This window comes from Trachurus japonicus, chromosome 23 (genome assembly GCF_045865225.1).
Source record: "Trachurus japonicus isolate A0001 chromosome 23, Traja_1.0".
NCBI classification, from domain to species: Eukaryota; Metazoa; Chordata; class Actinopteri; order Carangiformes; family Carangidae; genus Trachurus; species Trachurus japonicus.
This window is the reverse complement of record NC_140929.1, coordinates 10,727,147-10,749,003: the sequence shown is the minus strand read 5'-3', so window position 1 is coordinate 10,749,003 and position 21,857 is coordinate 10,727,147. Positions and strand designations below refer to the sequence as shown.

Here is a 21,857-nt window from a genome sequence, read left to right as displayed (position 1 = left end):
AGGGAAGTACTGTATAGTTGTAACAAGTGTGGCACTGTTGCATTAATGTTGTGATTACTTGGAGAACTCACCAGTTTTCTCTGCAGGAAAAAAAAAGTTTCACCATCTTGGCTGCTTTGTAACGTTTCTCTCTCTCTCTGCCTCACAGGAGCTTGCGAGCACTTTTGAGTAATATCTACGTTATCAGTGATCTCACCATCCGATGTTGCTTCCTGTCTCTGTCGTCATGGCGACCGCGAGAGCCCCAGAGCGCAGGATACGGGGCCAGTGAAGAGGCCTGATGTCTGATTCCACACCTGACTGGCGCTGAAGTACTTTTTTTTTTTTCTTCAAGTGCACTTTTTCAACACCGCGTCCCCTTCAAGTGTCCTTAAAAAAGATCTAGAGACATGGAGAAGGAGAGAAGGGTGAACGGTTTTGGACTGAACCCAGAGAGGAGGGGTTCAGACTGGGGTCACATCACCCTGCTGGACAAGACCAAGGAGTTCTTCCAGACCTGCGACGTGGAGGGCAAAGGCTGCATTACCCGCACCGACATGAGGGTTAGAGAAGGAAGTGTGTGTGTGTGTGTGTGTGTCCTGGGTGTCAGAGGGGATGGAGGGACAAGGGGTCAAGAGGACGTTTGTAAAGGCTGCACGCTGTCTGAGCTCCAGGCAGGGATGGGATCTATTATGTAAATTTCAGACTTGCAGTCATCATCAATCATCAATCACTTGAAGCCATTTATCAAAACATCCTAGTTTTCCATTATGAGCCCCAAAAGGCTCACCTGCACATCTGACCTCTGACCAGTCTGTGGTGCACAATACGTCACAATAGATCTGCCCTCTGATCTGTTGTCAACTGATGGTTTGGTTCAGAAACGAGACAATCGTAAAATAAATGTCCGTCACAAGTTCATGGATCTCAGGGCTGAGTTTTCATAATGCTCATTTTGTCCAAGGCAAAGATATTCACTTCATGAGTTCTCCTTGACAAATTGCTCCAACAATCAACTGTTTATAAAAGGTTGTTGCAGCTGAATCTTCTAATCCGCTAATTGTTTCAGCTACACGTGATTTAAAATTCCCCTTTTTTTTTAAATTTTTTGTTAGGTTTGCTTTTATGAGACCAACTGTTTTTTCTCTCACTCTTTCTCTAAAAATGCATGGATCCTCTGTGGATTCATTAAGCCTCCAGTAAGAACAATAGGTCAGGAGGACATGCTTTTAGCTGTGGGTCTGTAATGATAGTGAACGGCATGTAGGAAACACTTAGAGTCATGGTTGTCTTTCAATTCTCAGATTTCTTTTTTCATGTTATATCACCATTGTAAAAGAACGAAGCACTTCACCCACTCACTAACACTGAAACAGGCAGCACAGTAGCACCATTGATGGAAATGTTTATGAGCATAGGTGCACACACACACACACACACACCATTTCACTGGCTCCTATGAGGAACACAGGCAGGAACAATGCACACAAACCCTCTTCAAAGCGCCGGCAGCGTCCGAGCTGTGTTGTCTGTTAATTAGGACAGGGCTCTTTGGAGCTTTGTGCCTTTTGTTGCAGCTGTTTGTGTTGAGGGCTTCCAAAAAAAGCTCTGTACAGTGACATAAATCAGCCGCTCTGTGTTACTGTTTATTCTATGGACGGTGTGCTTGAGTTATAAACACACACACAGGGCTCTAGATTTATACATCATCATAATATCGTTTAAGAAATCTTTTCTCCCTAAACATGCCAGTCAAATATGTGTCATATTTTGTGTAGTTACGTTTAACGTTTAAATATACCGTGTGTTTATGTTTCCCTGGCAGAGGCTGCACAGAGAGCTGCCTCTGTCGGCAGAGGAGCTGGAGGATGTGTTTGACTCTCTGGATACAGCCCGCACTGGTTACCTCACACTGGAGGCATTCTCCTCTGGATTCAGTAGGTTCATGTTGTCTGTGGCCTTTAGCCTGACCCACACTGTTACTTTAGTTCTTATCTTATGAAGACAGCCTGCTGTCTGTCAAAACTGGAACAAATAACACTCAATTATGGCCTATTAGCCAATTTCAGGGAGGTCACACACATGAAATCCTTAAATCATCAAGATCAAAGTAACTATGACTATGTCATTTTAGCTTTCAAGTGAAAATAACAGGATAGTTTTTATAATGCAAAAGTAACATAAGTAGATAGTAACTGGGTAGTTGGTCCTATTTTAATTTCTATATTAAACAGGAAAGATAACAGAATGATACACTTTGGAAATTAACTTTATAGCTAAAGCTAAAGCCGCTGTTTGGATGCTTTGTCAAAAGAAATTTGCTTTTGCCGCTCAGGTCAGTTCCTGCACGGTCGCAGGATCTCTGTCACAGACGACCAAAATCAGACCCCCAGCCCCGTCTTGAGAACCAAGGAAGCTTTTTATCAGTGTCAATGGGAGGCCAAGCTGTCAGCAGGGGAGGACGAGGAGGAGAGCCACTTCTGTATGCTGCTGGACAGCCTGGGAGCCAGTAATGTGTTTGAGGAGTGAGTGTTACCTCGAGAACCCGTACAGAGTGTGTGTATGTATGTGTGTGTGTGATTTCTTTTACGTACTGTTTGGCTGCTGTTTTCCTCAGTCCAGGCGAGGTGCGCAGCCTCTGGGCTCAGCTCAGGCGAGATGAGCCACACCTCCTGTCTAATTTCGAGGAGTTCCTGGCCAGGGTCACACACCAAATAAAAGATGCCCACCAGGAAAAGAAGGAGATGGAGAGCGCCCTCCAGAGGTATTTAACACTTATTTATACTTACTTATCCATAACCTATGGCGGAGAAGAGGAAGAATGAAATAGAAAAGCATGGATTAAATGAACTAGGTGTTAGTTTACTGTGGAAAGTGACAAAAGGTCACCCACATTAAAGGCATTTAAGTGCTGGACTTCGTGTAATATACTACAATAGTTGTGTGTGTGTGTGTGTGTGTGTGTGTGTGTGTGTGTGTGTGTGTGTGTGTGTGTGTGTGTGTGTGTGTGTGTGTGTGTGTGTGTGTGTGTTTATATTAGTGCCCCATGCTGGGCCTGCAGCCTGAGAGCGTTTGCATGGATTTACCTGTAATTCTCTATAGAACAACCACTTGAGCCGTGTCAAATGACCTCTAATCTGGAGGCACACTCTGAAGTCTGACCACCTTCTGCTTACGTGGAAACACATTAACACGACTAGTGTAGTCTAGGGACATGAAAAGCAGTGTGAGTGATTTACCTTGATCACTGTACTCATAGGTTTATTATATTACGTGCACGGCAACCTACGATTATTGAGATGGTGTCCAATTACACACTGCAAAAACTCAAAATCTTGCCAAGAATATTTGTGTTATTTCTAGTCAAAATGTAATTTCTAGTCAAAACAAATCTAATTATACTTAAAATAAGACTCATCACATAAAAAGTAGCTTGTTTTTAGACACTTTTTACTTATTTCAAGCATATTTTCACTTGAAATAAGTAGAAAAATCTGATAGTGGAGCAAGTTTTTCTTTCTTATTACAAGCACAAAAAACCTGCTTTCACTGGCAGATTTTCCTACTTATTTCAAGTGAAAATTTGTTTGAAACAAGTAAATTTTTTTAGGTGATAAGTCTTATTTTAAGTGGAAAGAGATTAGTTTTGATTAAATTGAGACATTTTGACAGGAAATAAGACAAATATTCTTGAAAAGATTTTGAGTTTTTACAGTGCAGGTATGTGTGTGTGTACAGGATGTGTTGATGTGATGTTAAACATGCATACTGTAAGGTGGTTTTCCCATGGCACTGCATGGTACCGTGTAACAGCTTGTTATTCCTCTACACTAATACTAATTGGCTGATTCGGGTCTTAACAATTGTCAGAGGGAATGTAAATACCACTCAGTATTCTTTTGAAGAATGAAGCTCAGTGTGTGTGTGTGTGTGTGTGTGTGTGTGTGTGTGTGTGTTGTGCATGTGTGCGTTTAAGTATTTACATGTAATTACAATTACAGAAGGAAAAATAGAAAGTTAAGCTCAGCCTAGACAACAATACCAGCCTGTTCCTACATGTTAGGGTGTTATGTCACGCTGTGTGTCTGTCAGCTGTTTACAGTGTTACATCCCTAATGTCTAGAGCTGTGTGTGTTTACAGGAAGGCTGCGACACACGACAGCGAGATCCGTTATTTGTATGAAGAGATGGAGGCACAGATCAAAAATGAGAAAGACAGACTGCTACTTCAGGTGCTCAAAAATGAAACTCCATAATTTCTGGTTGGATGTTGGCACTGTTTGACGAGGTTTTTTACCCTAATTGTTGTGTGTTGCTCTTTATCCTGTGCAGGACTCTGAGCGTCTGCAGCTGCGCAGCCACGACCTGGAGCACCAGCTGTCTTCAAAGGAGAGAGAGCTGGAGAAGCTTTTCCAGAAACAGAAAAGAGTGAGTAGATCCTATATCTAACTGGAGAACGGCTTCAGAGATTATTACTGTAAAGGAAAAAGAAAAAAAAAACCCGTCCACATGATGTTCATAATCATGTGTTGTGGGGAGGGGATTTCTCCTGATGTACTCTGAGCTCACTCACTCAGCATTAGTGCATTTCCACCCGTCTCCAGTTAGAGAACCAGTGCCACGAGCTGAACAGCGAGAAGCAGGAGAGCCACGTGGAGAACGTCAAGCTGAAGATGACCAACGATGAGCTGTCCCGAGCGCTGGAGAGCACCAGCCAGGAGCTGGCGCTGGCCCAGGACCAGCTGGGCATGCTGCAGGAGCAGGCCGCCCGGCTACAGCAGGACAAAGAGATGTGGGTACACACACTCACACACACCGTACCATATCTGGTGTATCTCTTAGCAGCATTTCTGTTTCCTCACCAAATAATATTCCTGGTTTTATCTCAAATATGACTTTTTCGTGACCTTACACCAAAGTCGAACTTTGAATAAACCCCTAAAGCTGTAAAGAATCGAGTGTTTCTGTCTTGTTTCAGGGAGATGTACAGAGTAACTGAGGGACTGCAGAGAGAAAAGCAGAGTCTCATGAAGCAGCTTGATCTCCTCAGGTATGAAGGAGACATCCCATGAGATCTTGTCAAACCTGCATAGTGGCTGCTTTTAATCTTTTGAGTTCCTAATTGGCAAATTTTACAGATCAGACTCCAAAAGTGGAGGCAGGGAAAAAAATTCTTCTATTCCTCTTTCATTTCAGAGAGATGAACAAACATTTAAAGGATGAGCGAGACATATGCTGCGGTGTGGTAAGACGATGCTGTTTTATATAACAGTGGTTATCTATTATGGTATCAGCTGACGGATTTCTTTTAAAAACTGTGTAACACATTCCCTTTTTGTTTAAACTAGCCTCGAACTTCACTCCGAAAGAAGCAGAAGCAGAGAGCGGGCCTCGCCAACATATTCGACGACGCCAGCCAACCGGCGAAAAGGTGATTCATTTATCATCCCTGTGGTCTTTTAACACAAATCACCCACTGTCAGATTGTTTCCTGTGTGTCGGAGAAGAATTTCCTGTGAAAATCATATAACAGAGGAGGAAAAACAGAGGATATCTGATTCTAAACGCTTCCAAAAAAAAAAAAAATCAACTGCATTAACACTGTAGCTTAGATAGACACTAAAACCGGAAACATTTGACCACTTCGGCCTCCGAGATGTCTGTCTCAGTCAAGTGAATTGATCCAGTATATCCTCTGTTTCTCCTCTGTTTCCCTAAGAGCCCCACTGTTGGTGGACGGGTCCTACCAGTCTCTGGAGGCCTTGCCTATAAAGCACCTTCAAATCGTGTTTGTTGCTTCCTCCTCCTGTAGTGAGGATGACACCACCACCAACACCAACACCACTACTTCCTCCTCCACCGGTGTTAGCTCGCCTGCGTGTCCACAGCGCCCTGCAGCAAAGAAGAGCTCCGGGTTAGCCAACGGCTACGCTAACCCGGCTGCTTCACCTAAGGTTCACGATGTGAGGGCAAAGGGCAAAAAGGTGCCAAGCAAGACGCCCACCACCACCAGGAGGTTGTCGAGCAGAAGCAGAGAAAGAGGCAAGAAGGGGGAAGTTGAGAAGAAGACGGGGGTAGAAGAGGAGGTGCTGGACGCCCCTCCGGACGGGTGGCCCCTCCGTCGGGTCATCTCTATCGAGGAGGATCACCTCCCCCACCTGCTGCAGAGAGGGTTAGGGCCCCAGCCTTTACTGCACCAGCTCAGTGAGGAGGAGGACGAGGATGACGACGACGAGGAGGAAGAGGGAGCGCAGAGCGAAGTGGATTCTGCTGTTGCCACGGCAGCGGGCGTCCCCGCCAACCCAACTCCCAGTCACATTCCAGTGTTGGTGGGAGGTCCTCCAGAGAGGAGGTCCCGCTTCACCCGCGCTAAAAAGACACCCACGTCCCCAAGAGGACAGCCGGTTGGGAAAGAGACTCAGCAAGTTCGTCCACAGCTTTGGTGCTTTAAAGGGGAACTATGCAGGATTTTTACCTCAACTATGCTACATTTTTACCTTGATTAAACAGCTTTGGAGTAATTGTGATGGTTAAAAAATGACTTGTAATTTGTGATTGGTGACTCTCTGCCTTCCACTTAGCGTCTCTTGCAAGATCAGTGCATTCGTCCCAGCTCTCATCTCTGCGACACTGCAACACAAACGCGCCCCGTAACCTGTAATCTCTTGTTTATGACAGATGAGACTACACAAATATACACATTGTGATGCGTACATGATAATTAACTTTATCCACCACTCCATGGATTGCTTTCTCACCAGCTTCGTTGAAAACAAAAGCACATGGCCGGGAGGAGGGTTAGCAAAACAGCAAAAAAGCGACCAGACCTGCATAGTTCCCCTTTAAAGTGACACTCAGAAATGTTGAATTTGAGTGTAGAGTCATGAGAAAGTAATTTACAGAGTGTGGTCTGGACAGAAATGTTGATCTCTCTCCTTTGCCTGTGGTTTTTTTTATTATCATCAGAAGGCAAAAGAAGGAGCCCTGTTCGCTCCGGACCGTCTGTTTAAGGTGGTCCTGGTTGGCAACTCCAGCGTAGGGAAGACATCCCTGCTGCGCTCCTTCTGTGAGGGCCGTTTCCACCCTTCCACCACTGCTACTGTGGGTGAGAAGAAAGACACTGTAATTTTGTTTTGTACAGGAAATGTGAATGGTGTGTGCGTGTGTGTGTATGTGTGGATGCTAACACAGAAGAGGGCGACTTAGCATCACATGAAAGGGCTTGTGAAGTCACACTGCCTGTCTAAGAGCCCTGGCACACATTGTACTGCAGCTTATGTCACTTCTGATGAATTTTTTCTTTTTTTTCTCTCGCTTTCATCTCTCCCAATCCTCACTGAGCCAAGTTATCTCCACCTAATTCAGGATCTCTCATCTGAAACCAGGCCCAGTCAGTGTCTCTGCTCCATGAGCCCCCTAGTGGACTTTTTTTTAATCTCTCCATTGCTCCGTAGCAATCAGTTACTGTAATCATATTTAAGTTGAATACAAGAAAGGTAGCAACTACTTTATCATTCCAACAGTGAAACTAAGCAAAACCCCACTTTTTTGTTGATCTCAGGTATTGACTACAGTGTGAAGACATTAACCTTGGACAATATGCAGGTCGCCATGCAGCTCTGGGACACAGCAGGTCAAGAGAGGTGAGGTTTCTTATTATCATTATTCTTTATATACAGAATAACTGTAACTGTAGGATACTTAAACCTAGGAACATGAATAATATAATTAATTAATTAAGTAATAATTGTATAATCATTTATAATGACTGAATGTGCACATTTTTATGGCAGTACCTCAAAAGTAAACCCAACTATAATATGCATTTACTATACTGAAATCTTTCACAGTACTACAGTATGTAAGTGTATAAATCCACCAAAAGTACTTAGGCACAGCATACTAACAGGTCATGTTACTTCACGTGTATGTTAGTTGTCCGTGTGCTGATGTTTGAACCCTGCTGCTGACACAGGTACCGCAGCATAACCAAGCAGTTCTTCCGCAAAGCAGACGGCGTGGTGGTGATGTACGACGTCACTGTGGGCGACAGCTTCAGGGCCGTGCAGCCTTGGCTCACCAATGTCCAGGTCTGACCTTTGACCTGGGAGGTCATTTGCAACTCAATCATGTCACAGCCCTTTTTAATTTGACTTTACATCTATGTCTAATATAGTTTTATACTCTTTTATGTGTTGCCCCTTGTAGTGCTGAACATTATTCTGACAATTTAGTGATCAAAGTATTTAAATCTTAAAGGAGTGTTTGACTTAACAATGCTGTTCAGTGGTATTATGGGAAGTGTAGGATCTAGTGATTCTTTGTCTTTTTTCTGTCTCTTACAAATCCCTCATTCTACTGGAAGCACAATGCTAAATCTTTTTTTTTTTTTTGCTTTTTCAGGAAGCTGCAGGAGAAAACATCCCTGTCCTCCTTCTGGGCAACAAAATGGACATGAATGATGAAAGAGAGGTGTCGTTCAAAGCAGCTGAGCAACTGGCTTATGTGAGTTTAACTGTGCTATGGCACACTGTGCTACCTGTCAGTTGTATTAGAAGATATCTACAACAACACTCACATCACTCATGGTGTCGCTTCAGGAGATCCGTTGCAATTCAGTTGTAATCCTAACACACTGATGTTATTACTGACAGCTCTAACTTTGTCTTCATCTGTATATCCTGTGCAGGAAAACAGGGTGATGTTCTTTGAGGTCAGTGCCTACACAGGAAAGAATGTGATAGAGTCCCTGACGCACTTGGCCAGGTAAGGTCACGATCTGTGAATCTAACAGCGCACCAGTGACAAGATACATAATAAAATCCCTTGTGGGTAAATGTGTGATCTTTTTTTGTCTATGTCTTTGCTCAGAGTGTTAATGGAGCAGGAGGACACGGTGAGAGACACAACAGTCACCCTCAGCGCCCAGCCCATAAGGAAGAAAGCTTGTTGCAAGTGAAGACGTACTGACCAACGAGAAAAAGCTAAAAAAAACAACAACAACATAAAAACAATAACTTTGGAAGAAATCTACTTTCAGTGACTCCTGAACAATGGATTCTCAGAAACAGTCAGTATTGAAATCATGTCTTCACTTTGGCCCAGAGATGCGGTGCACGTAGAAGTGGACGTGAAGGATGGTGCTGCCCATGTGAACAAACTGCTGTCAAGCTTAAATGATGAAGCTCAGAGGATGAGCTTATCTAAAGTGGAAATGAGGTGCTGCACCATTTTCCTGTGAGTAATGCTGTGTTGCCAAATCACAGTGGAGCTGTCATTAAGATTGAAACACTTTCTGTAATATAATTACTTTCAATAACAACCTTCACCCAAGAGAAAAATCATAAATGAACTACAGGCTTTTTCATAACTGAACGTTAGCTTTAAAGTCTTAAATCCTCTGTGTTTCTCTGTATCTGGTGTAGTGTATGTTATGTAGTTATATTTTATTGAACTGTTCTGAAATAAATTATTTGGAATTTATTGAAATAGTAGTTTTAAATGAAAATCATGTGAGAAAAAAATATCTGACTTGATTCTTTGACATTTTATTCATCATCACGTTCTTTTTTCATATTCTTTGTCTGGTCCCGAAAAACAAAGTGGTTCATGACATATTGCATTTGTGTTTGTTACTGTTCTGAGGCATTTTGTTCTGTTTTTATTCTGGCACCAAAGTACAGTTGTTCTGAATTATCCTCAATTAAATAAATAAATGAATCACATTTCATCTTTCTGCAATCAATGAAGCAAAAAACTTTCACATGCAAATAAATAATCAAATTAAACAACAATTGATTACTGTACCTTCAATACAATTATACAGTGCGTAAATTAGATTTCTTAACGAATGACTAAAGGAAAGACAGTTAATGGCTGTGCTGTAACCCTCTCAACATCACACAGATCAATGCTTGTCCAATAGCTGCACTAACAATATAAAGACTGGTAAATGTTCTTCATTTTATACTCAAAATAATTCAAATTCCCAGAAACTAGTGAGAGAGAAAGAAAAATCAAGTTCTGTTAGGAGGTTACATTCAACGATGTGCCCGAGTTGATCAAGTTGGTACACGTGATGGCACTATTGCTGACAGATACTTGCCTACTCTGATGACATCACTCAGGTGCTGGCTTAATGGCATCCGATCAGATGCGTCGGGGTCGCCCTCGCAGGCCAACTGGAATGCTTGTTGGAGAGCCTGTGCCCTGCCCCCTCTCCAGGATGTGTCCGGAGGGGCTGAGGGACGGTCCGCACCGAGGCGCCGTTATTTGTTGTTCCTAACGCATTTTATAGTCGTGGGATATTGCAGCCTCACATAGTTGTCCTTTAAAGTCGAGCTCCAGGGTGAACTCCAGGTCACGCTACCAAAGATAAAACAGCAAACCAAAATAAATGAACGGCTTGAATATTTAATACCTAATAAAACTTTCACTTACAGCAACAGATGCACATTACATATTTAAATCCAGTGGTGGAAAGGCAGCTAAATACATTTACATAATTATTTATAGATTAATATGAGGTACTTATTCTCTGCTACGTTATTTATACTGTGTGCTCCACATATTTTCAGAAGCAATTACTGAACTCCACTGCATTTATTTGAGAGCTGTCGTTACTAGTTACACCTTAGATTTTGATTTCACATATAATAAACTTAGGAATCTTGATGCTTTTTAATTCATGAGCATTTAAAATGGTAAAAGAAATAACCCAATGTAACTCACTGCATTCTGGTTACATAATGTAGGATAGTTTTATACTCCCAGGTGCCGTTTTCTGCATTATGGGTACTTTTATCTCTGATGGAATAACATGAACAGTATGTTTTTGCTAAAACCACTTTCACTGACACTTATTCTCTTAAAGGCAGAGAGTTGGATCAATAATCTTATCTCTGTCTGTAAAATATAAGGCTAGAATCAATTAGCTTAGTGCAAACAGAGAGCAAACAGTTAGCCTACCGTAGTCTTACTCTTTCCAAAGGTAATTTCCATTTTTACACTGAGGTTTTGCTGCTTTTTTAATTACTTATATCTGAATGCTTTCTCCACCACTGTTTAAATATAAACCATGGAGCATTTTGTGTTGCTCTTTGATGCCTCTTACCACATTCTTCTCATTGGGCCTGACAGCAACACTGCCAAAGATCTCCTCTCCTTTCTTGACAGTTAAGTAGTCCTCTAAGTAAAACACAGTCTGCTTCCAGTGTGTGCTGGGAGCATCTGGAGCTGAGGACAGGATGGAGATAGTGGGAGGGAGAGGAAAACAGGCAAAATAGAGGAATATATGTGCAGGAAGAAGAGAGACAGAAAAAGGAGAAAAAAAGATGAGATATTAGAGAGGGGAGGAGGTGAAAGGTGTTTACAGGATGGGGGTAAAGCCGGGAGGAGAGGAAATGAGGGGAAGAGGTAGGAGAGCGGCATTAAGATGGAAAGATTTCCACAACAGTTCCGGTCGGCAGTGAAGTGCTGTGGGCATGTTCAGGTGGAATAAATTTACCAAGAAGCACGGCTGAAATTTACTCAGCCAGTGGGAGAGATACAGAGGCTTACAGGACAGAACTCCTTCAGTGATGCTCAGCCTCAGGCCCAACAGACTCAGCCAAACATAGAACCTCCTCTACACAGTATTATGTAAGCACTGGATGTATGAATGTATTAACATAAGCTTACATAACAGCTTCGCTACCCTCTCTATTATAAGCGTCCTCGACGCCATGTTACCAGAAGTGCTTGGTGATTCCGTCGCTGTAACACAAGCTTGGCTCATGTAACACCAGCAGAGTGTAGCCAAGAGCTAAGATGCTGAAGTGCAGGAGCTTCTCTTTAATAGACACTGATTTACTGCTCAAAATACTTGTACTCAGGAAGGAAATTTGGAAGCTTGCTGGACATCAGTATGGGCCAGATTGTGAAAACTAATTTTACCAGTTGCTCCCTTCGTGTTTATTTATGTACCGTTGCATAAATGCCTGCATTTTCTTGTATCAACGCATGGCATTAAACAAAGTAATAAAGATTTTTATTGTTATTTTTTTCTCACTTTTTTCTTAGTGGTAGCCACTGTTTTATTTGATCAGGTATTGATATTTCTGTCTCCAATTCAAGTTATCTTATTTTGAACGGTACATGTTTCTAGTGATATATGCAGCGGTACATGTTTGATGTTCTATAAAAAGCAGTGTCCTGTGTTTCAACAGTGGATTTAGATTGAAACCGTCTGACTGCGTTGGAGCCTCTGTTCCTGCTTTTCCTCCTCTTTTCACTTTGGACCTTTTCCCAGGGGGGGGCACAACGAGTATTTATATAACCTGACCCTGTGAATTTTGTATTCCTCTACAGCTGCAAGGAGGCTGCGCTGCTGTGACAAAGCGTTGAAAGACAAACCTGGGAGGAGGTGTGACTCTTCTCCATTGTCCAGTACAATGAGAAGTTAGACCTCCACTGTGTGAGGGAGGTGGCAGAGCAATCAGGGACAACAATGTGAGCAATTCTGTGGCTTGATTTGGATGAACTGAACCTTTTAAGAGTGGAGACAGTGGGTACATTATGAAGCCATGACTCTGGTCTAGTCTCACCGGTGGAAAAGCCCGTCTTCTTGTGACACTTGGTGAACTCGATGTTGAAATAGGTGACCAGGGCGTGGACATAATCGTTACGTTGAATCTGAAGACAGAAGGCTGAGGTGAAGGACAGGTCTTCGGGCTTCACAGTGTAGATGTCCACTTCCTGGATGAGAGAAAAACACAATGTTATTTTATTTTATTCCAACAAACTCCAAAAAATCTCTACTCTTCTCAATTCATGAATTTACCCAGTTGGAATAGTGGTATTATGATATAAAACCACGCACACACAAGTTGCCCCTCCCCCCTTGCAATTTCTCACACAAATGCAGTGCACGTATATGTCAATCCTCTTGATTATTCATCATGATTATTCCACAAGTGTGACTGTGTGTGTGTGCGTGCGTGTGTGTGTGAAAGCCCACAGGTTGAATCACGGCTGGCAAATGAAGCCTCCTCACAGTACACATGCTGTGTGGGTGTCCTCCCTCAAGCCTACAAGGGAGGGAGTACTTGTGTGCGTGTAAGTGTGTGTGTGTATGTGTGTGTGTGAGGGAGTGAGGGAGTGAACACAGCATCTGTGTGTCTGCTCGTGTCTACATCATGAATATGGCCACACAATCAAGTATCGCAGTTTGTCACCTGCTAAACATCACACTGGGTACAAAACAGGGAGCGGGGCAGATGTGTGTCTTTTGCTTTGCGTGGAGGTGCTGTTGTATTTAATGCTGATGAGGGGGGGGAGTAGGAGAGGTGGGGGATGAAGGGGTACACGGCAACCTGTTCATCTTGCCTTGCCTATTGCGGTGCGGATCCATTGGCCATGTGGCGTCAGCATGACAGATTGTGATTTAACACCTCTGTCCTTTCCAATGATACCAGGACAGGATCATATGCAGCAAATTGTGGGAGGAGAGGGGAAAAAAAAGAAAAGAAGTCCCCAGGAGTGACTTTGTAATTTCAGTGTGATAGGAATGAGTGGCATTTTGATTGGAGACAGCGTGAAGCTGCTGGCAGTGAGGGGAAAGGGCAAATAAGCCCTGAATACATGTATGTGAAAGGAATGGAGGAAGTGAAAATTAATTTTCAGACAGTATCAGTAACTACTGAGTTACCCGCTCGCCTACCTGACAAATAAGTCATCTCTTCTGAGCACAAAAGGAAAACCCTTCTTTTGTCACCTAAGCTTATCCCAGTGATGGAGAGCCCATTTCATTCTCGCCGGTGACTCAATGCCTGCTCTCATGTGACATTTCACCACGGCGCAGAGGGAGGGACGGGGTGAGACCCGCTCGCTCCGACCGGCGAGATGTGACATTGTTCGAATCGGAGAATGTGACAGAAAATGAAGAGTAAGAATTGAATGAGTGGGAAGGAAAATGTGAGAATTGAGACAACTAAATGACATGAGAAAAGGATAAGAATAAAGAGGAAATTAAGATATCAGATCCTCGAAATAGGACAGGGCGATATAAAGCAGAGAGAAGGAAACAGGGTAAGAGGAAAAGCAATGAAAGGGAGAGGTAGAGAGGCACAAACAAAAAAGCTATCACCTCCCCTGAATGCTCTTATCCTCTGTTCATTTGTGAGATAAAAGGAAAGCCACTGTCGTATCGTCAAGCATGGAAGCAGAGCCAGAGACTATTACAGCTCTCTGGAGACCTCTATTATGTACTGGAAAATAGTCTCAGCAGACGGGGAGTGCTCGGAGGCTTCGGGGATTGATGGCTGTCTCTGTCTTTTTTTGGGATTCACTGGAAGAACACGACAGATGAGAAACTTTGCTTGTTTGGACGTGCGCCTCAAATATGTAGATTTTGCACGGTATAAAAGCCAGATGGCATGAAAGACAAACGCTTGAGGTACTTTCCCAACAAACCCCCCCTCCTCCACCGCCCACACACACACACACACCCTCCATAATGCATGTACACACAGACTAACCTTTAGGAGGCAGGCGTTAGTCACCACCTGCTTGGGATCTACCACATCCACCAGAGGCTCTTTGATGGCCACGTTGCGAATGCAGCTCATATCGAAGCCGTACACGTTTTCCCACCCTGTGCGTACACACAATCATAGACATCTGAGGTACGGCAAACCCATGAGAATACGCACGCAAACAGTTTGTGTGTCATGGGTTCTCTACTTTTTGATTTTTTTTTTTTTTTTTGTTTATTTGCAAAGCTCCGTTCCTGCCAAGCTGTCAGCACAAAAAAGGTAGCAGAGGAAAATAAAACAGAACGCTTAACCCCTGCCAAGAAGAACAGTCCCGCGCTCATGCTGTCTTTCTGTCTATCCAGGCCCCTGTGTGGAAAAAGACAAGCCCTGCTGAAAATAGACTCCGGCCTCCACCACCACCACCTCCACTATGTCTGGCAGGCTTTTTTTTCTTCTTCTTCTTTTTCTCCTTTTTTTTAATCATAATTTGGGTTGAAAAAACACCAAGCAGGCCTTCCCTCCCCCATTCCCTCTGTCCCTTCCCTCCACCTTGCTTTGTCAGGGGGCCAACCGCCAAGTCTGTATGACGAGAAGGTGGAATATGCCACCAACGCTGAGAGATACTAAAAATAAGAGTGCGAGGGTTTGGGTAGTCTGAATACTTCTACGACTCCTGCGAAAGTATACACCCTTGTGTGAGCGTCTTGATTTAGTGGGACAGGGGAAAGCCACCTGTGCAGTGAGAGGAAAACTCAGTGAAAGTTATTGACCCAGTTTCTGTGTCCTTTAATTTTGGTGCTTTGATCTGGATCGGGAGGCTAAGCTCCTGCGCTCCTGCTGTGATGGTTATTTGAACATATGAAGTTTAGGGCAAAGAATGTACTGTGGAATAAAGTCGCCTCACCGGTTTCAACATGTGTGCAGCTTTATAAAGGGCTTTATCCACAGTTTAATTAATCGTAAGTTGGCGGGGAGCGAAAGAGCTACCAGAATATTGGACTTAGATTTATTAGGTTGACAAATAAATGCTAATATTGGACCCTGCTGGCTGTAAATCCACCATATCAATTTTATAGGTGATATCTTCCAATTAAAATATACACTAACCTTAATAAATCTATTAGTTACAGCTTGTGTAACCCTTTGTGAAGTGTGGCTCATTGGAAAGTGAAGCCATTCCTCTCTGTGTGTTGCTTTCACTACATCTGCACAACGATCATTAATTATGCACAGAGCGGGACGGAGACAGAGGATGGCAATGACTTAGCAGAAACGTGAAAGGCAAACAGCAACAAATCTACCATAAAACTACTCACAATGAATCTTGAAGTCCTTGTACTGCCTGTCTTCAATGGCGACCACATAGAGAGCAGCTCTGTCAGGGAACATCAGGCCTCCAGGTTTCTGAACAGGAGAAAAGCCTCAGATGTCAACGCGGCACTATACAATGGCCATCCATCATCTTTACTGTTCGCACACCTGGAGTGTAATAGAAGATCACATGTGCTGAGTTTAAAGCCTGCAGGCGGCTACTGAGCCCAGAAACCTGATCATTCATGTATGACCTCAGCATCTGGCCAGCAGACACATTCATGCAGGCAGTACAGTAAATCCTCTACTTAATCACTGTCTGGTGTGTTTATGTGTCAAAAGCCTTATTTGTCCAGCCAGCTGCACACACACATATACACATTCACACACACTGCGCTCAGCACCCTCCAGCAGGAATACCATACCAGCCATTTGTCCCTGGCAAAAATCACGGTGTTGAGCATGGACTCGTAGAAGAGGCAGTAACCCATCCACTCCGAGATGATAATGTCAACCTTCTCCACGGGAAGCTCCACCTCCTCCACCTTGCCCTTGAAGATGGTAATGACTGCGATGCGGAGAGCCACAAAAAACAGCAGGCGACAAATTACTTCACGGCTTCTTCAACACATTAATGAAAATCGGACAATTATTCTCAGATAACAGTGTTTTTGTGCCTTGGGATTCCTGGAAATTCATATCGCTTAATTACTGCTCTTGTCTTGAGCGTTTTTATTTATGTATGCAATATATTTGTCTTGTTTCCTATTTGCATCTTTGACCCCACGATATGGAGATACAGGGAGGGCTGTCAAAGTAAAACAGATGTAATACGGTAGAGTTCAGCGTTATCATGTCTGGTCATTAATACACAATAATACACTGGAGGTGTAGTTTTCTATGTCTAATTGTGCTGTATACATTAGAAAACCTAGACAAGTACCAGGAAGCATACAAAAAAAGAACCAGCTTCACCATGATGAATGTGCAATATGCTCTACTGGTTTCTTTTTTTCCTCTCTTAGAAATGTATGCATTTTATATCAAGCAAATGTATCTCTGCAGAGGTTTTTCACACAATCACGTTGACACAATTTTTGTGATGTAGCTCATTTTCAATTTTCAACACCTTAAAGATCGCTGTTTTTTTTTACCTCTTCATTGCATATTAAAAATCAGCACTGCATCTAATTTTCTTCAATATTTAGAGGAAGATTACTGTCATCACTGTATAAATAATGACCTGTGCACGACAGAGTTGGGATTTGAGTGTTAATTCTTGTATGTCTCGCTGAGATAATCAGCTCGATGCTTGAATTCAAAACTCAAAAGCTCAAACAAAAACCTGCCTAATGGTGGATTTGCAGGTTATGAAACCAACCATCTGTTGCCAGTCTTCCATCTGTGAATTTCAGGGTGGCATTTTACAATGGTGATCAGCCCCACTGAGGCGATTCTGACTGATGGCAGAGATTATGCTTATTTGACATCAAGCTGCCAGTTAACCATCAGAACTGTGACTAATGTTGTCGGGTGTGACCGTAATGATGGAAAATATGCTGATTTTTCACGCTACCTCTAATCCAGACGCCGTCGCACTGCTCTGCATTCAGAGTCTTCAGACACATGGATATTAGATATATTGTAATGGCGACAAAAACCTCTTCGACTTACCATTGTGTAGGTGGTTGGACTTGATAATCTTCTCTGAATATTCGGATATACTTGAACATTCTATCTGTAGGTGAAAAAAGAAAAGAAAAGAAAGATTTTCTGGTCAACATAGATGACCAGCTGCTATCCACCATATTGCCTCCCCATACAGTATATGGTACAGTCGGTTCACCTTTAGGGTACTGGAGGACAAAATTTAATCAAACCCTGATAATCCATCTAAACATTTATGTCCCTGGTCACCCATCGCAGAACGTGCGCAGTATGGAAACTAATAAATCATGTTGCTCCCCTATCTATAAGTGTAATACAGTATATGAATCATCCATAACTGTGGGAGACACTGCTGGTAATGTATAACCTGTGACTTGCAGCCCTGCTCTAAGGGGAGCCAGATGTCTTTTATTGCCTCTGTGTCTAAGATTGTCTGAGAGAGATTACCTATTTCTGAACTAGACTAGCAACTGCCTCTTAAGAGGAATTTATGAAAAAGGCAGGATATGTGTGTGTGTGTGTGTCTGATGTTGAGAACGAAAGGACACCAATGAGAAATAAGGTGACAGCAGAGCCAGATATTATAATTGGAGACTAAATGGGGGTGTGCGGCTCTCTTTTCACTCTGGTAAAGATTCAAAGTAAAGTAGAGACTGACAGACGATTCCAGTGACATATTTGTTTGTGTGTCCAAAGCGTGCATCTATCCGTCTCACCCCGTACACGTGTTTGGCACCAGCATTGGCCGCAAACATAGAGAGGATCCCCGTTCCACTACCGACATCCAGGACAATTTTATCCTTGAACACGTGCTTGTTGTGGTACATCGCGTTCCGGTAGGTCAGCGTCCGCACCTCGTCTTTTAACATCTCCTGTTGAGGAGCGGAGGCAAAATTCAGATTTCATTGTTGTAAAACATCATGATTTTTTTCAATCTTTAATCACATGCAAACTCCTATAGATTGTATACTGAACTCGTATTGACGAGCAAAAGAAAACAGTCAAAGGAATATAGAATGCATGTTAAATAATGAACATACAAATGTGCATATATGCAAAAAGTGGGCAGTCGCTTAGTTCCCTCAGTGTCTAAACACAAATTTGTCATGTATAATGAGCTAGAAAATGCAGTATTTAGGCCAAAAGCCTATGTGACAGTGACAGAGCTGCTTGAAATAGACAGGAGTGCAACGCAAAGCCTTTGAAGCCTTTGGGGACCGCCTGATATCCATCTCCCTGAGCCCATTCACACATCCCACTTTCACTTCTTTCTTGCTTTGCACTCCTCTAATCAGGGCACTCTCTTTGTCTGCAAGCAGACAAAAACCTGACCCACATGCTAAATATGGACTCCATTTAAAAAGGTCTATATGTCCCCAAACTTTTCCTCCTCCACCACCACCACCCCTCTGTAGATCAAGGTCATTAGTTGGGTTGTAGCTCTTCAAATTTATTTTGCAGCTGACTATAGATGGCTGGAAAAGATTTGTTTCATTTATGGAGCTGCGTGAATACTGTTGCAGTACATCTGACGCCCATAGTGCTGGTTGGTGATGAATAAGCCTGTTCTCCTTTCAGCTGGGACACACCCTCCACCAGTGCAGATAATCCACAAGCTTCATGTTTACCCTTAACGTAATTTTTAGTTGTTCATGGGCAGACAACTGCATCTATGGTTTATGTTTGTGGTTGTTTTTAATTTTGAGTTTGGGTTTCATATGCAAAGAAAAAGAGAGTTTCTATAAACAGCTTTAAACTTAAAACTTCTGGGGAATGTTTGCGTTAATGTGTTTTTTCCTTTGAAGGCATTTCATTTCACGCTTTGTTTAAACTCATGTTTGGACACGAGATTTGAAAACACAGGAGATCTGACAGCTCTTCATTGTTTGTATTTTCTGCTTCTCCCGGATGGTTGTTCTGTTGTCTTGTGCACTTGCTTGGGTTTTTACTTGGCTTGTGTACTCTTTACTTCACAAACTGATTTTCAGATCCAGTGAACTGAGGATTCAGAATCAAATGACTGTGTGCATTAGCTTCTAAGTTATGGGTATAAATATCAACCATGCCAGATAGAAGATTTGGATCACTACCAAAACAAAAACCTGTCTGTTCATGGAAATCTGTCCATGTTAAACCAGCTTAAGTGTTTCACATATCCTGCTGCCAGACCAACCTTGGCAAAGTTTAGGAACATCAGGTTAAACAGAACAGGAAGCATCTGGTGTCATTTTTTTTTTTACTCTAATCATACCAAGCTGCCACTCGTCAGCTTGGTCTGCCTACCTCATGGATGCCAAAGTGAGCATAAGAGTCAAAGTAGTAGTCCCGTGATGTCATTTCCTCCGGGCTGATGAACTTGGCAATCTTGCCTCGACCAGGACAGGTGGACAAGGCTGCTACATGAGGCGTATGGGGGACGCAGGGCACATGGTGGGTAGTAGGCACTGGTTTAGGCAGTGGGGAGGGCTGGGCAGACTGAGAGAGGGGGGACGTGACAGGCTGCTGCCGCTGTTACGGAGGAAGAAGAAAGTAAAGGGAAGAAGGGTAGAGTTTGTATTAAAATATAGAAATTTCAGACTACAATGAAGCCAAATCGACAAAAAAAAATGCAATGAATTAAGAACTGCAAGTGCTATTCAAGTGAGTGAACCTGGTTTACATTAATATGGATTTTGCAGAGGCATAATTAAATGCAAGTGAGAGGAGAACCATGTAATAAGCATAAGCAGTCAATAATCTATAAATGCCTCCAGCCTTTGTAAAGACACAGACGGGAGCCTCGCTATAGTGGTGATACTCCAGGAAGAACCGGCAAAAGGTGCAGGTCCGTTTCAGCACCAGGGACAGCGGACATGGTTACATTTCATACGTCCGTGCATCCGAAACATGCACATCATTCAACGTTATTGCACATCTTCTGCATGCATTATCACTGTTATTGCAGTTAACACGAGTCTCTCTGCTTAGATCCCCCGGAACATCTGCAGGACAGTGGATCCGATGCATCTTTCGCTTTGTGTGCAGACCGCCATCAATACAAATTCTGAACGTGACTGGCGTCGTAATAACGCTGACATGGAAATTATAATTCAATACAAGTTAAATGTGTTGTCATCGTAAAAACAAGCAGACTGACATGGTCCCGGTCCCGCTATTAACGGGCTGCAGGACACCACAAGGTCCCTACCTCCGAGCTGTCCGCCTCCGCCATCTTCCGCCGTAGCAGCAAACAACGCGACGAATGCCTCAGTCCCATGAGAGCCGACGAGATTTAGGCTACAACTCTTGTAAGTGTACGGAGGGTCTGAATTCTTAACAGAAACGTGTCAAAAATAACACTATGCCACCGGATACACGGCTTGAATGAATATAAGACGGAAAGTCATGATAAGAAACGCGAATAGAGGTGTCACAGTTTCAACTGAATTAAAACAATTCTCTCAGAAAAGTTGTGAAATGGATTTGCGCGAGGCGAAACGTCCAATAATCCATAGTGTAAATGTGGTACAGGTTGTTTTAGTGGGAGGACTCATGGATGGCAGAGCAGTCTATTGGCTGGAGAGTCCGTGCTGCGACTGAAAAGGTTGCAGGTTTGATCCCAGCAGGAGTCAGTGTATCCATTAACAGCCGCGCGCCCCATTTAGATGTCCTCGCGCAAGACACTGAACCCCTACCTGCTCGCACATTTTCAAATCTCTGGGGTTTGAGAAAAAAGTAAAAGTGTCACCCACGACGGACGAGAGAGAAGAAAAAAAAGGAAAAGAAGGAAGAAGAGGCACACGGTTGCGGGCAGGAAACAAAACTCCTCAGGAGAAAATGTTTCTTCTGGTCTGCGGCACCGCTCTGAAACACACGGAAAGTCCTTGGCGTTAGTCCGATGGGGTTTCCCGGAGAGAAAGTTAAAGAGGGGTGTACGAAGTGTGAGCGTGCACTGCCGTTACGCACGAGCTCCCCTGGAGTGACATGAAATGAAATGAATTCTGACCCCAAAAAAAGAAAGAAAATACATGAAAAATAGTCACAAAAATAAATATTCTGCTTCCAAAAACACAGACTCTTCTCACTCCAGACAAAAGCAGAAACCCATGCAGGCTCTCCGTTAACAGTGAGCCTCTCTCTCCACCCTTACATAACACAGGTGTTTGTGGTGTGTGGGAACAACAAAGCTACAATACGTACATTTTATCCATCTTGTGATACTTTCTCGAATGTCTATCTATGGCATTTATAGGTTCTAGTAGCCAATTGCTGATAGTTTTCAGGGATGCATTATACTGTTTGAATTACATGTAGGCACAGATAGGTAATTAGTGGTTTAATTTGTCTAATAATTATTAGTAATTTATGTGAGTACATGAGGTACAAAAACACAACCATTATTCCATT

The 21,857-nt window shown here is 43.0% G+C and overlaps 2 protein-coding genes across 4 annotated transcripts; one reads left to right on the top strand and one right to left on the bottom strand.

The window, feature by feature from the left end:
- The first annotated feature begins 146 nt into the window (after window positions 1-146).
- Window positions 147-9,532, top strand: cracr2ab (calcium release activated channel regulator 2Ab). 3 transcript variants are annotated; one of them, XM_085769853.1, is made up of 17 exons: window positions 147-542; window positions 1,805-1,916; window positions 2,315-2,504; window positions 2,597-2,743; window positions 4,121-4,211; window positions 4,312-4,407; window positions 4,584-4,771; window positions 4,958-5,029; window positions 5,176-5,224; window positions 5,328-5,410; window positions 5,792-6,404; window positions 6,946-7,084; window positions 7,541-7,622; window positions 7,955-8,069; window positions 8,383-8,484; window positions 8,669-8,745; window positions 8,851-9,532. In XM_085769853.1, the coding sequence occupies exons 1-17, from the start codon at window positions 390-392 to the stop codon at window positions 8,936-8,938; spliced, it is 2,397 nt and encodes a 798-aa protein (XP_085625979.1). In that variant the 5' UTR covers window positions 147-389; the 3' UTR covers window positions 8,939-9,532. The 3 variants fall into 3 exon arrangements, 2 of the variants coding, with proteins under 2 accessions (XP_085625979.1, XP_085625978.1); XM_085769852.1 differs by having other exon boundaries at window positions 265-542; window positions 5,699-6,404; window positions 8,851-9,163; XR_015035143.1 differs by lacking the exons at window positions 8,669-8,745; window positions 8,851-9,532 and having other exon boundaries at window positions 263-542; window positions 5,699-6,404; window positions 6,946-7,080; window positions 8,383-8,485.
- Window positions 9,510-21,312, bottom strand: prmt8b (protein arginine methyltransferase 8b). Its single transcript, XM_085769854.1, has 10 exons — window positions 20,659-21,312; window positions 19,755-19,979; window positions 18,188-18,343; window positions 17,478-17,541; window positions 16,229-16,371; window positions 15,809-15,896; window positions 14,496-14,611; window positions 12,564-12,714; window positions 11,093-11,214; window positions 9,510-10,344 (listed from the first exon to the last, which is right to left on the bottom strand). The coding sequence occupies exons 1-10, from the start codon at window positions 20,725-20,727 to the stop codon at window positions 10,261-10,263; spliced, it is 1,218 nt and encodes a 405-aa protein (XP_085625980.1). The 5' UTR covers window positions 20,728-21,312; the 3' UTR covers window positions 9,510-10,260.
- Between the last annotated feature and the right edge of the window lie 545 nt (window positions 21,313-21,857).